Raw genomic sequence first — 13,818 nt, forward strand, 5'->3', positions numbered from 1 at the left:
ATCACAGGTCTTGATTGAGCTCACATAGAAACATCAGACAACGTGCAAGCAATCAATCAAATTTTGGATCACGCAGGTCTGCCAAATCTCAATTCGGTACAATTGTAAGGATTCAGGGGAACATACTCAAACTCACATTAATATGATATTCTTCTTTGGGTCGAACTATCACGATTTTTTCTTAGGATACTTTCAAAATGTTGGCCTAGAAAGTAGAAAAATTAAAATTGGTGTTAATAAAGAAAGATTTGTAATAAAGTAGTCGGTATGACATGGGCAGCGATTTATGTAGAACGATTCTATTGAATTCATTATATATTAGGTGAAATAAAAAATTGGTGGCACAATTAGCGTAGCGATTAAACAAAGACGGATTACGAAACGCAAGTCATGATCCGACGGCAGATATTTGATCACCGACTACCCACGCTGTCCCGTTACCAGTCAAACCGACTATGCAATCAACGGTCAAATATTCAAATCTATATTCCAAATTTCTACCAATTTGAATATTTCCTTTTAGTCCAAATAATGCCCCTAACTCCCTCCACTTTGACCATCACCTCACATATGATATATATACTCCTTAATCCAATTCCATTCAATTCAATTCAATTCAATTCACTTATCCAATTAAACCAGAAAAAAGGTTTGCAAACCAAACCCTAAAGGATAAAACGATGACGTTTTCATGGAGGCGGAGGAGGGGGAAGATCACCGCGATCGCCCACGAAATTGAGCTCACAATCCCCACCCATTTCCGGTGCCCTATCTCGCTCGATTTGATGAAGGATCCGGTCACGCTCTCAACGGGGATCACCTACGACCGCGACAGCATCGACAAGTGGATCGACTCCGGCAAGGTCACCTGCCCCGTCACCAACCAGGTGCTGCGCAATTTCGACCTAATCCCCAACCACTCCATCAGGAAGATGATCCAGGACTGGTGCGTCGCCAACAAGTCCCACGGCGTCGAGCGGATCCCCACACCGCGGATCCCGATCTCCCGCTACGAGGTCTCCGAGATCTGCGCCAGATTGGTAGCGGCGGCGCGATGTGCCGACGCCGCGAAGTTACAGGACCTGCTTCTCAGGACTAGAAACTCCGCTAGGGAGAGCGAACACAACAAGCGGTGCATCGCCGCCAACGGCTTCGGATCGGCGCTAGCCGAATCGTTCGAGTCCTTGGCGCAATTTTCCGCCGAAGATAGCGAAAACCTAATGAAAGAGATCCTATCCGCGCTGACGTGGTCGTTTCCGGCCGATCAGGACGGAATTTTGAGGCTGAAATCGGCGGTTTCTCTGCGATGGATAGCGCGGCTGTTGAAGGCGGAGGACGATCTGTCGTCGAGGCAGAACGCGGTGTGTGTGTTGCGAGAGCTCATCTCTGCGGATCAAGGGGGAATTGTGATTGATGGAGTAATGGGGATTGAAGGTGTTGAGGAAGCTCTGTTTCAGATTGTGAAAGTACCAATTTGCCCCAAGGCCACTAAGGCATGTTTGGTGGTGATCAATTACATGATTGACAAGGATGAAAACACTGCTTTAAGATTAGTCCAAATGGGGCTCATCCCATTCATTCTAGAGATCCTTGTTGATGGTGACAAGAGTGTTTGTGAAAAGGCCTTGGCTGTGATTGACACCATCTGCAATTCAAAGCAAGGGAGACAGAGTGCGAACGAGAACGCGCTCACGGTCCCCTTGCTCGTGAAGAAGATTCTGCGCGTGTCAGACGTTGCAACAGAGCTCGCCGTCTCCACTCTTTGGAAGCTCTGCTTGGGAGAGAATGAGAGTGCTCTGGTTGAGGCAGTGCAGCTTGGTGCTTTTCAGAAGCTCTTGGTTATGCTTCAAATTGGGAGTGGAGAGAGATTTAAGGACAAACTCACTGATTTGCTCAAACTAATGAATCTGTATAGAGATAAGTTGGATTGCTTTGATTCCTCCATGGGATTCAAGTATATCAAAAGGTCTAACTAATTTAACTACAATCACAATAGTTTTGTAGAATTCATTCAATTCTTTGTAAACAAACATACACATACAGTTTCATGATTGGAGAAAATGTTGTCATACTTCTACAACTTTGCACATGTACATAGAACTGTACAGAATTCACAAAAGAACAACAAACATCAGACAAATGACTCGTCCACAAAGGAGCCCTCGTATGGCCCGTAGTCCTATGTCAAGCCACACGGCTTCTTTGTCGTTACAAGTAAGGTACAACACGCCTCACACACGAACAACCTTGGGACGGCCTCGGATTCTCCAATGCCACAGCAGTGTGTATGCTGCCACGCCTCGCATATATCACAAGCAACCATCCTCTCCCCCATCGTCGTCTCTCGCCCCACACTTGCATTTTACGTGTCCGTGCTCCGTGGAGGGACCACCCCAACTTCAGATGGACTGATCAGAATCAAAGCCAGCCACAACTAACCGCACCTCAACAAGTACAACCCTTCGACGGGCAGTCCAACTGGCCAGCCCGAATCTTGGATAGACCAAACACAGGAGGAAATAGAATGCAGAGAGGTCAGGCAGGATGGTCAAGTGGATCTCAAGGGAACTGGTCAAGTGGAGGACAACCTAACTGGTCAAGCAGACAACAAGAAGGAGAATGGGGGTACCAACACCAAGCTCCTCAGTATGGCAACCAGGGTAGGCAACCAAGTAATCAAATGGTGAGTTATGTCCCGCAGTACCACAGAGGAACCCAACAATCCCAAGGGAACCTACAGTACTACCATGGAAATCAACAAAACCATCTGTCCCAGAACCAACCAGAGCAATATGGATCTTCCGGTTTCTACCAGCAAGGCCATGGAGGAGGCCGATTTAATCAGAGAAATAACAGGCAGCAAAATGAAGTTCCAGGGGATATGATGGTTCCACATCAGCCTCATGATGCTGTGCGGGAAATACAGGAAGCCCAGAAGGAACAGAGAGCCGCATTAGAAATGCTTACAAAGCAGTTATCTCAGGTCGCCATGTCACTAGGCGAGCTGAGAGGTAATGATGGAAAGATTCCGGCTACAGTGCAACCCCCAGCAGGGCGAGAGAATGTTAACACAGTCTCTCTGAAATCAGAAGGAGTTTATCAGAGCTCAACTGCAAGTTTTCCAGCATCCAGGGCAAGTCTTAGTAAAAACCTTGAATCCAGCGCCCCTGATCAAGTCACAGCGAAAGAAGAGTCTAACATATGTGAACATGGTGCTGAAAAGAGAAGGAGGGTCGAAGCAGAGGAAGTAACCGGTGAGATCCAACCTAATGATCTTCCCTCAAAGAGAACTGACCCAGGAGTATTTACGCTCCCATTTTCTATCAGAAACGTTCAAATGAAGCACGCAATGTGCGACCTAGGGGCTTCCATCAATATTATGCCGTATTCTATATACAAGAAGCTGGAGAACGCTAAGCTCGTCCAAACCAATATGGAAATACAACTAGCAGACGGGTCCTGCATCTACCCCGAGGGAGTTCTGGAAGATGAAATCGTCAAGGTGAACAGATTCATGTATCCCGCTGACTTCTTTGTTATAAAAATGACGGAACCAGGAGCAGAGGAGTCTATTGGAATCCTTTTGGGGAGACCTTTCCTATCCACCGCTAACACAGTCATTGACGTCCGCCATGGGACAATTAATCTAGAGTTTAAAGGAGAGCGACTTACAGTCGGCATTAATGCAGCTGCAAGAGAGGCACATGACAGAGAGAGCATACAAACAGTAAACGCTACCAGCCCTTGAAAAAAGGAGTATCCAAAAAGGGAATCCCTCAAAGAGCCACCGTCTGGTTCCGCTGAAGGCGAACAACTGAAGAGAGAGGCAGCAGAATGGTATGATACGACAATGGCTGAAGCAATGGATGACCAAGCCATTGGAAGGGAAATTATGGAGTTTTGCCAGCCGTCACAACCAGCTGAGGCAAGAGAGATTACTCAGCCAAGAAGGGTCGAGAAGCCACCTGACCAAGCCGCTCCATTAAAAGAAATGTTGAAGAAGGATCCCTCGTTTACAAGGTAACTATTTTCCGTACCAGCATCACCGATGGCATTCAAGGACCTGTCCAGTCAGACAGATCACAAGACAGTCAAACCACGATTGCAGAGAAAAGAAGAATTACTATTCCAACATCAACCCCAGCTGATGCCCCAGAAGCAAAATTCAAACTGGCCGGAACATGGGACAGTCATGGCAAGACACACACATGTGGCAAAATTTCCGTACCTTATTAACCAGGGGAAGATCAGAATCTTGTTAAGGCACGCTAAGGGCCGTGGAGGACGTATCAAGGATTTTGCCGGGGGAACGCAGATCCCGACAAAGCTTCCCCAGGACGACATGGAGTTTAAACTTTCTGATGACTGCAAAGCCACGTTCCCATTCCTGAAGGAACAATTGATGTGTTATTCTATAATTCGTGGTCCTGACTGGAATCACTCCCTTGAGGTGATGTGTGAGACTAGTAACTGTGCTGTGGGAGCAACACTAAGTCGAAAAATCCAAGGGAAAAGTTATGCTTTCCTCTACGCATCAAAAGAATTGGGTCAGGCGCAAAGGAACGATGATGTAACAGAAAAAGAAATGTTATCGATAGTCTTTGCATTTGTGGCGTTCAGGCAGCACCTACTCGGTTCCAAGGTGACGGTGTATACAAACCAGACGGCCATCAAATACCTATCGTCGAAGAAGGGATCAAACCCGCATTTGATCTGATGGTTACTCCTTCTACAGAAGTTTGAATGGGAAGCAGTTGACAGAAAAAAATGTGAAAACATAAAGATCCATCAGGAAAGGAGGATTGATCAAGGTAAACAGAGAAACTGGGAGCAATGTAAACCTAAAAGGGCAAAGTTCGCAGGAAGGACCAACGGTTTGGAGCAAAGCGAGCTACCCGGAAGGAACGAAAGGAAGACGTTTGTAGTGGACGACATTTCACTACCAATGCCTAGCTTGTACCAGTAAACAGGTATAAGGAGTGATCGGGTATTCATGGATGGTCTGCTTGATCTAGCAATAATTTCTAAATCTCTAAATCTGATCAAGTAACATTCCAAGGAAACCCGGTCAAATCCTTGTAAATAGTTTTTTTTATTAAGTGTGATTAGTTTTATTTTCGTTAATCAAAAGTCGTAAGTGGAGGAAAGGAACTGATCAAGTGGAATAATGTGAGCTGTCATCGAGATTTAATGATTCACGTGATCAGTGCAATTTGAATTTAATTAGTGGAACAGTGATTGAGTTGATAAGAGCAGGTGATGACGAGACATGTGCAGTAAGTAGAGAGGTGTCAGGCGGCGCCGACTGTTGAAATGAAAGGACGTTCTGGAGAGAGGAAGGAAGTGTATCGGGGAAGCTTTGCCATCTGGCATTCTAAAAAGGCGTGCCGGTACACGAAAGGTCGCAGAGATATCAATAAGCGGAGATCTCAACAGTCGGAATTTGAGTATAAAAGAGGGTTTTCCGGATCTCACTTTCCATCAAATATCTTCAGAACCTTTGTGCTATCTTCATTCGGAAAGAAATGCAGGGCAATCAACTGGAGACCTCCAATACTTCCTCGTTTTCTTCAGGAGACGGTCTCGACAGTAATAATCAGAGATCCTTTTCACCACCGAGTCCACCAACCACCAGAACCCCATTATCGCCTCCTAGATTCATTGGCCCACTCCAATATGTGGACCCAGCTGACATAAGGCGTGTGGACTCCGTACTCAGAAGTTTTCCCATGGAGATTCACACCACCCTAAAGGCTAGCCCAAGGATTTCTCGGTCTAAGGACCCTGTTCCGCCACCACCAATAGAACCAGCTGCTTCTTGAAGCTGAGGGTTAAAGACAGCAAGTGGATGAGGTGAAAATCAAGAGACCGGAGCAGTCATTGAAGCAAGCAAGACTGTGGAGAGCAACCAGGTGAGAGCAGAGAAAGGGAGCAAGAGGAAGGGGGAAGAAAGTATCTTTCCTTCCCCTAATATGGGCCACCATACCAATTAAGGTATGAGGCTTACTAAAGCTGCCAGCAGGTCTTTTGCTTCCCCTCCCTGAAGGAGAAAAAGAATAAAAATACCAAGGAGGAGGAGCTCCGATAAGCACGAAGCCGTAGAGGCAATAAGGAAGGCCTGTGTAATGGAGGCAATAAGGAAGGAGCGCAACATTCCCCTGATTCAGCTATCTAGAAGGCAGTACTATCACCTTTAACCTTGTTTCTTTGTGTAAATTGTGTACTCCAATCTCACACTTAGTCCTGTGTCTGGACTAAGTGTGAGAAGTTTATGGAAGTTGTTTTCTGTTTTGCCTATATCTGTTTTATTTCTATGTGGTTATTAGCATGTTTTGATTGTTGGCACTATCTCACACTTAGCCCAGTGTCCGGTCTAAGTGTGAGAAGTTTCCCTTGATTGTTGTTATGCCGTTGCCTGTGCCTAACCCTTCTTTCCACTGCATCCAGCCCCTCGAGGACGAGTTCATATGCAGTGGGGAGGGGAGACGGGTTAGTTACAGTAGAATCATACATGTTAAATTTTTTTTTTTCGAAAAATAACTAATTCCAGATAGTAATAAAATAGGCAATATGCATGAAATTGGATAAATGGAAGACTTGATTACTTCTTGAGAGAGTTAGAAAAAGGATTCAGTATGCTCACATGTAAAACTTGATTGCAAAAGCTTGATCAATTTGAATGACGCAAGTATGATAGAAACGCTCAATTTCTAAACCAACTGTGAAGCCTCTCTATATGTGAGTTATAAGCCAAAAGTAGAACACTTTCTACTATTTTTTACAAAAGAAAAATTATGAGAGGCTGATTTTTAATATTGAGATGAAAATTGCACAAGTAGTAATGACTAAAGGCATTAGGACTTAACCATTTGAGCCGTGTTCTTCCTTCGTTCCACAAACACGCCTCATTAGTCAAGGCACCCCCTAGTTAGCCAATTCGAGCTTATACACTCTTTCCCTTTCTTTGAAGCCTTAAAACCAAATTCAAAGTTTCATATCACATAAGGAAAGAGGGTCAAAGAGATGGAGTTTGTCAAGGGTAATGAAAGGGGATAGCAAGAAAAAGTAGGGGCAGCCAGGTTGATCAAGTTAGACAATCGGGTTGATCATTGATCATATAAAAAAAAAAAGAAAAGGGCAGGAAATAGTTGTAACCTGACCTAGAAAATCAAAAGTAAAAAAATAATATAAGGCTGAAGGTCGAAATCTGACCAAGAAGGAGCACCAAAGAAAAAAAATATCCCAATTCTGATCCAACGAGTCTAGGCAAATCTTTGGCTTTTTGACTCATGTGATTTTTCTTTAAATTTTTTTATTTTTTTTATTTTTTATTTTTGAACTTAGAACCCCTAGGACCCCACCCTAATACGTTACTAACCTTGAGCCTCGTTACAACCTTAAAACAAAGACCTTAAGGAACTATCTTGTGCAGTCCGATTCAAGGTATTAAATTTGTGGCAACATCGAGTGAACAGTCCTAACTTCTCAGAAAAGGAATGAGTGACTGAGTGAATCCAACAGTGGTTTTTGAATTGAGCAGTCTTGACAAGCTGACACCTTGATCAAGCAAAGACGAAAGATAATGAACACAAGCTACTGACAAATGGATTGACCTCGACCTCGGGTATGATTGTTGGAAAATTATTCGGTCTAATGCATACATGTGAATACGTGTCTTTATCTTAAGGTCTTGTTTTTCTTTTCGTCTTTTCTTTTACTTAAAAAATAAATAAAACATGCCTGAAATTTGCCCTATCTTTTTCTTTTCTTTTTCTTTAAACTTGGGTACAAGTATGTTTTAAGTGTGAGCAGTTTGATAGGGCCTATTTCATGCATCGGTTTATGGGTGAAATACATGCTACTTGATCTGTTTATCGCGCAAAACAAGTGTTAAATGTGCAGAATTACCACTTGACCAAGGCTTCAAGGCCGACCTGATCAAGCAAGTACAAAGGCGATAAAAGGCTCAGAATCGGGGGAGTTGATCAAGGGGAGCGATCAAGCAGTTAGGAGGGGACCACAGGCTTCTAGAAGAAGAGCACGTGAGGAAATGAGCTGGATACAGCGCACCATTCTGTTATCAAGGGCGACGTTCTAGAAGGGGACACGTGCTGGAATATGAGACGCAAGGACGAAGCTGAGTCACGAATTTGTTACCAAAAAGCGTCGACATTCTAGACGAACAGCACGTAGCAATCAATGAGTCGCTCATTCTCAGAATGAGTGAATATTCCCTGACAAGATCGTTATCCAGCTGGAGGCCGAATCGAGCTTATAAATAGAGGGTGTGCCACCACAAGAAGACGAGAGACACTTTACTTTCCGCCTAGTTTAGTTTAGCATAGTTATCTAGCGTAGTCCAGCTCTCTAGCTTAGTTTAGTTTAATTCTCTAGCTTAGTTAGATAGCTTAGTTAGAAGGGCGACCAAAGGGAGCGCTGCAGAATACTCATTTCTGTTAGCGTGACTTAAGTTTCCCGCTGAGATTCTTCTCAGTTTACCGCTTTCTTAGACTCCAAGTGTTAGCTTAGTTTAATTTCACGCTGTAATCATTTTTTAGTTTAATCAAGTTATTTTCGCTTTAAATCCGTGCATTTACTTTTCTGTTGTTTTCCTGCAAATCACTTGACCCAGTAGTTAGAATTCCGTTGATCAAGCTAGCTAGTTTAAATTCTGTCTAGATTAAAACAGTAGTTAAAACTCCCAAATTAAAGCGTGGCAGCAGCCAACCCCCGCCTGTTCACTACTCACAAACTCGACACACCAACTTCCCTATGGGATCGACCCCGAACTTGCCGCTTTACTGTTAAAGTTGTGCAAAATTGGGAGTTATAAATTACTTTGGCAAGGCGGAAAGGGCGAGAGATAGAGTGCATTGATTAAGTGGCAACGACATTTGCTAACTGATCCAATCGGTTCGGTTATCACTCCATATAACTTGATCCGCATTCTATTCGTGTTTTCGATCTCTTTCCTAGTCCCCCCTCCAGGAAGATAAAGAAGATGTTCCCGACACTTTTCCGGAAGAACATTTGTATTATGCCCAAGGTTCGACTGTCTAGATCAGTTTGAAGGATGTACTCGACTCAACTGATCCAGAGGCATTTTTGAATGAAGTAAGCAAGAGGCAAGCTGAGCCATGGTTCGCTGATCTAGCGAATTATTTGGTAACTGGAGAACTGTCTTCTACATCGGAGGTGACTAGAGCTCAGAGGTTGAAGAACAAGAGTGAAGCCAAGTATGATTTTTGGGATGACCCTTATTTGTGGAAAATGGAGTTGATCAAGTCATCAGGAGGTGCATCCCTGAGTGGGACCAGGAAGACATATTGGTTCATTGTCATTCTCTTGCTTGCGGCGGTCATTTCGGTCCGAAGAAGACAGCCAGGAAACTCCTGGACAATGGTTTCTATTGGCCTGATTTACATAAGGACATCTATGAATTTTGCAGGAGGTGTAGTCGATGTCAGTTGACAGGGGGAATTTCTGCTAAAAATGAGATGCCGCAGGTACCCATCGTGGTTTGCGAGATATTTGATGTATGGGGGATGGATTTTATGGGCCCTTTTCCTTCATCCTATGGGAAGTCTTATATACTAGTCGCAGTGGACTATGTATCCAAGTGGGTGGAGGCAACTGTAACCTGCGAGGCTAAAGACGTCTCAAAGTTTTTGAAATCAAACATTTTCAGCAGGTATGGGATTCTCAGAGCCATAATCTCATATTAAGGTACTAATTTTTGCAATCACACAATTGAACCTCTAATGAAGAAGTATGGGGTTAACCACCGTCTGTCCACCCCGTATCATCAGCAAAGCAATGGCCAAGCGGAAATTTCAAACAGAGAAATCAAGAGTATTCTAGAGAAAACGGTGAACCCTTCGAGGAAGGACTGGAGCAAGAGGTTGGACAATGCCTTGTGGGCTTATCGTACCGCTTACAAAACTCCGATCGGCATGTCACCATACAGATTGGTTTTTGGAAAAATGTGCCATCTTCCTGTGGGTATTGAACATAAAGCTTACTGGGCACTCAAGGAAGTAACAAGCAACCTCAAGTGTGTGCCGAGGAAAGGAAGCTCCAACTAAAAGAGTTTGAAGAACTCAGACTGGAATCCTACGATGCAGTCATATGGTATAAGGAGAAAACTAAGCTGTGGCATGACAAGAACCTAAGGGTGAAGGAGCTGCAAGTTGGGCAGAGAGTTTTGTTGAAATCAAAGTGGACGGGGCCATACACCATCGTTGGCCTTAGAGCAAATGGAGCAGTGGAACTTCAGGGATGTGATCCAAACTCTTCCCCTTTTATGGTTAATGGTTACCGTGTGAAACCTTTTAGGGACAACTCGGAGGTGCGTACAGTGGAAGAAATTCCACTGCGCACAACCGGTGTTCTCGCCTAAGTTTATCAGTAGGTAAATGTTCTAGGAGATCCACTTGAACAATTGAACGAAACATGTTGAATCATGAATCGATCAAGTGAATCCCTAGGATGTTTACATGCTTGTATATAATTGTAAATAGTGTGTTTTTCAGTTTTAAAATGAAAATCCAAACAAAGTAGAATGTTTCAAAAATTTAAAAAATATTTTCGAGAATTCAGATTGAGTGGATCCAGCTACACTCTTTGCAAAAATTTCAAATCTTACGAGATCCAGTTGGTCTGGATTCCCAAGTTTTAGATAAAGTTTTCAATTTTTCGCTAAATGTTAAAAAAGAGAAGCAACCGGCACGTGTCAGGAAAAAGGGAGGGGGGGGGGGGGGGAATGGAGATTTTTGGAGGAACCTCCGGTACTCCACTCCCTCAACTACTCCCCAAAATTCTCACCACGATTTTTCTCTGCAGATCCCGGTGAAAGCAAACCCTAGCTCCTAAATCCACCACAACCCACTGAGGAAAATGGAGGGAAAGTCATCAAAAGCTTAGGGAAGTGCTCCCGCAATCAAATCCGTCGGTAGTTCGAGGCTCCTACAACGGGAAGTTGAAAAGTCGGAAACAATTCTGACTAATGTAGAGTCAAACGTATCTGAGAGCCGCCGCCCGACCACTTACATTTTCAGAGAAGAGCTTTTGGAGATGATACAATCGTTAAACAAAGAGGTGGACCCTGTTTCAGTCCTAGCCTGCATTGAAGCTACTACCCTACCTCCGGCTGCCGTGCAACAGGGCTAAAAAACCCTTCAGCCGGAAACTGGTACTGCAACTGTAGAAAAAGAGCGCAACGAGGAGACCGCCGTAATCGAAGACGAAGACAACGTAGTAGACGAAATGGGTGGACCGCTGGAAAAGGGGGAAGAGGTTGAGCAGCAGTTGCCAACTATAGAGAAAAGCGCAGAGGAGCCCACCGTCCAGAAAGATGAAGTTTTAGATATTGTCAGACTAATAGACACGGAGGTGGAGCCAAGCTTGATAGCTGAAATACCAGAAGAGACTCAAGCGGAGTCAATTCCCATGGAAATAGCAACAGTGAATGAACATATAGAGGAAGTCGAGGAACCACTACTCACCCATGAGGAAGCCGCAGCAAACTTGGCAACAAGGAATTCTGAGGCTATTGAGATGGATATGGAAGTGGATGAGAACCGGACTGCTGGATGGAACTCTACTGAGAGGATAGAGAAAAATACTGATGAAACACTGGAGAGAAGGGAAGTGGTGATTGTAACTGATGAAGAGGAGGAGACTGAACAGGTGCCTCACAGTGATGAGGCTGCTGAAGCAAAAGCTGCTGCCATCCTTACCTATCAGCGGATGCTAGCTAGAGAAGAGACCTCAAGGAGGAGGTCTGAAGAAGAACTATCGAGGGAAGCCCCTAGACAGAGAGCAGGAGGGAATGTGAATAGTCCAGCAAGGAGTGCGGTGGAAATTCCACGCTGCAGAAGGAGGCTCCTAATTGACGAAGAACATGAGGAAAAAGAAGATGTTATCTTCACACCGATAGACGCACAACCTAGTTTTGGGCAGCCCAACCCACCTGCTGAGGTAGAAGACTGTGAAAGAGAAAGGAGGGAGCGACAAAGGAAGGGGAATACCATCGCTACCCCATTGAAAAAGAAGCCAAGGCAGGCCTCAACAACCTTGGTAATTCAAGAAGGAAGAGAGAGAGTCGAGGAAAGAGATGATGAGGAAGATGAGGCGCTGAGCATGGAGCGCCGTTCTAAGCGAAGAAATGATGGGGTGAGGAGTGCGTCCGAGCAGAGGCCGGAGATGGCCAAGATATAATTTGAGAAGATACATGTTCGTCTGGACAACGAGTTGCTAGGTCGAATGATCACATTCGACGAACCCCAAACAACGGATGAATATGCAACAAGGCTGGGGTCGAGCAAGAAATTAAGATCTAGAAGGCAGCTAGACCAATTTGCCTTGGAAAAGCTCGAATGAGTAGAAGAATTCATGGAGTACATTACGAGAATAGGATTTGATTGGCTTTTAGATCTGTGCACGCCAAGAATGCCAATAGAATTGGCCCAAGAGTTCTTCACTTCTTTCCGTTTCACGTACACGACTGATGTAGGGGCTGAATCTATCAGTTTCAGGTTGTTCACGAGAGAAATGAGGATGAGCATCAAGGAGTGGTCGGCTAGACTTGGCTTGTACACTGCGGACCAAGAAGTTGAATGGTTTGAGAGAGAAATCGATGCTCCAAAGGAAGTCCCAGATTGCAACGAGCAAGCCGCTTGGGAAGAGATGGTTCTAAGGGGCACTGAAGCTTATCAACCAACAACATCCAGAGTTGAATATCCCATCCTCCGTTTAGCCCAAGTCTTTGAAGGCACAAATCTATTGGCCCAGGCCAACACCGGCAGTACCATTACAAAAGCAGAGTTATAATTTTTGTGGTGTATGATGAAAAAGAGGAAGGTACACCTGGGAAATTGGATCGCTAGGACCTGTCAGTCTATCTCCAGCCGCGCTTCCCGCAATCTGAATTGTTGTCATGTGTTAGGGGCAATTTTCAAGAACTGTGTGGACATGACCGTAGTAGAGAGGATACCCAGGTTGTACTACTGTCCAAAACCAGAGCTGTTTGGGGTACAATTCTTCACGAATGTAGGCATCCTGGTACAAAGAGGTGGCAGAATGCGTTTCTATAAGGTAACTAAGCGAGGTTCACAGTCGGAGGGGGTTGTGAAAAAAAGAACCAAGAAGAAGCAGATGGAGGTGGCTGTGGTTGAGAAGGAAAAGGAAACAGAGACACAGAACGAAGTTGTTGACCTGCTACGTCTGCTGCAACAGCGGTGTCTCCTGGACATGCTAGCCTCGTGGAACTTGTGGGACACCTGGACAATTGGAGGGCTAGGATGGAAGGGCTGATTGAGAGAATAGCCCTGAGCTCCGATGAACAGACAAAAATTCTGGCCGCCCAGTTGTAGTTGTTAACAACGCAGACGGAGATACAAATGAAACATAATGAGGATGTTAGGACGACGGTCTACTCAGTGCAGGAGATGGTGACCCTGATGGCCAGAGATATAGTTCCGCAGCGGTAAAGGGTTCCCCAACCTACAGCCTAAGGCGCAAGCAGCAGAAGAACGTCTAGAAGAGATGAATCACACCCCAAAGCAGCTGACTCCAGGAGGGATCAACCAAGGAAATGACCACCCCACCCCATGACCAAGTAATTTTAGTTTTTGTTTTTAGTTTCTGTATATATATGCGTCTGTTTTATCTTCTCACACTTAGCCTGGTGCCCAGTCTAAGTGTGAGAAGTTCGTACCTTGTCTATATGTTTTCTCTGCTTTGTGTGTTATCTTCTCCCACTTAGCCCGATAGCCCGATGCTCGGTCTAAGTGTGAGAAGTTTTTATCTGATAATATG

At 44.7% G+C, this 13,818-nt stretch overlaps 2 protein-coding genes across 2 annotated transcripts; both read left to right on the forward strand.

Annotated features, from left to right (window-relative positions):
• The first annotated feature begins 531 nt into the window (after positions 1-531).
• On the forward strand, positions 532-2,071 carry LOC121767255 (U-box domain-containing protein 21-like). Its single transcript, XM_042163487.1, has one exon. The coding sequence runs from the start codon at positions 681-683 to the stop codon at positions 1,974-1,976; it is 1,296 nt and encodes a 431-aa protein (XP_042019421.1). The 5' UTR covers positions 532-680; the 3' UTR covers positions 1,977-2,071.
• Positions 2,072-11,265: 9,194 nt separating this feature from the next.
• On the forward strand, positions 11,266-12,219 carry LOC121766870 (vicilin-like seed storage protein At2g18540). Its single transcript, XM_042163105.1, has one exon. The coding sequence runs from the start codon at positions 11,266-11,268 to the stop codon at positions 12,217-12,219; it is 954 nt and encodes a 317-aa protein (XP_042019039.1).
• The last annotated feature ends 1,599 nt before the right edge of the window (positions 12,220-13,818 follow it).

The sequence above is a fragment of the Salvia splendens genome, chromosome 15, assembly GCF_004379255.2.
Source record: "Salvia splendens isolate huo1 chromosome 15, SspV2, whole genome shotgun sequence".
Taxonomy (NCBI): domain Eukaryota; kingdom Viridiplantae; phylum Streptophyta; class Magnoliopsida; order Lamiales; family Lamiaceae; genus Salvia; species Salvia splendens.

Bases quoted from the DNA above. Each gene is read 5' to 3' on its own strand.
- LOC121767255 (XM_042163487.1), top strand. From the start codon at position 681: ATGACGTTTTCATGGAGGCGGAGGAGGGGGAAGATCACCGCGATCGCC.
- LOC121766870 (XM_042163105.1), top strand. From the start codon at position 11,266: ATGGGTGGACCGCTGGAAAAGGGGGAAGAGGTTGAGCAGCAGTTGCCA.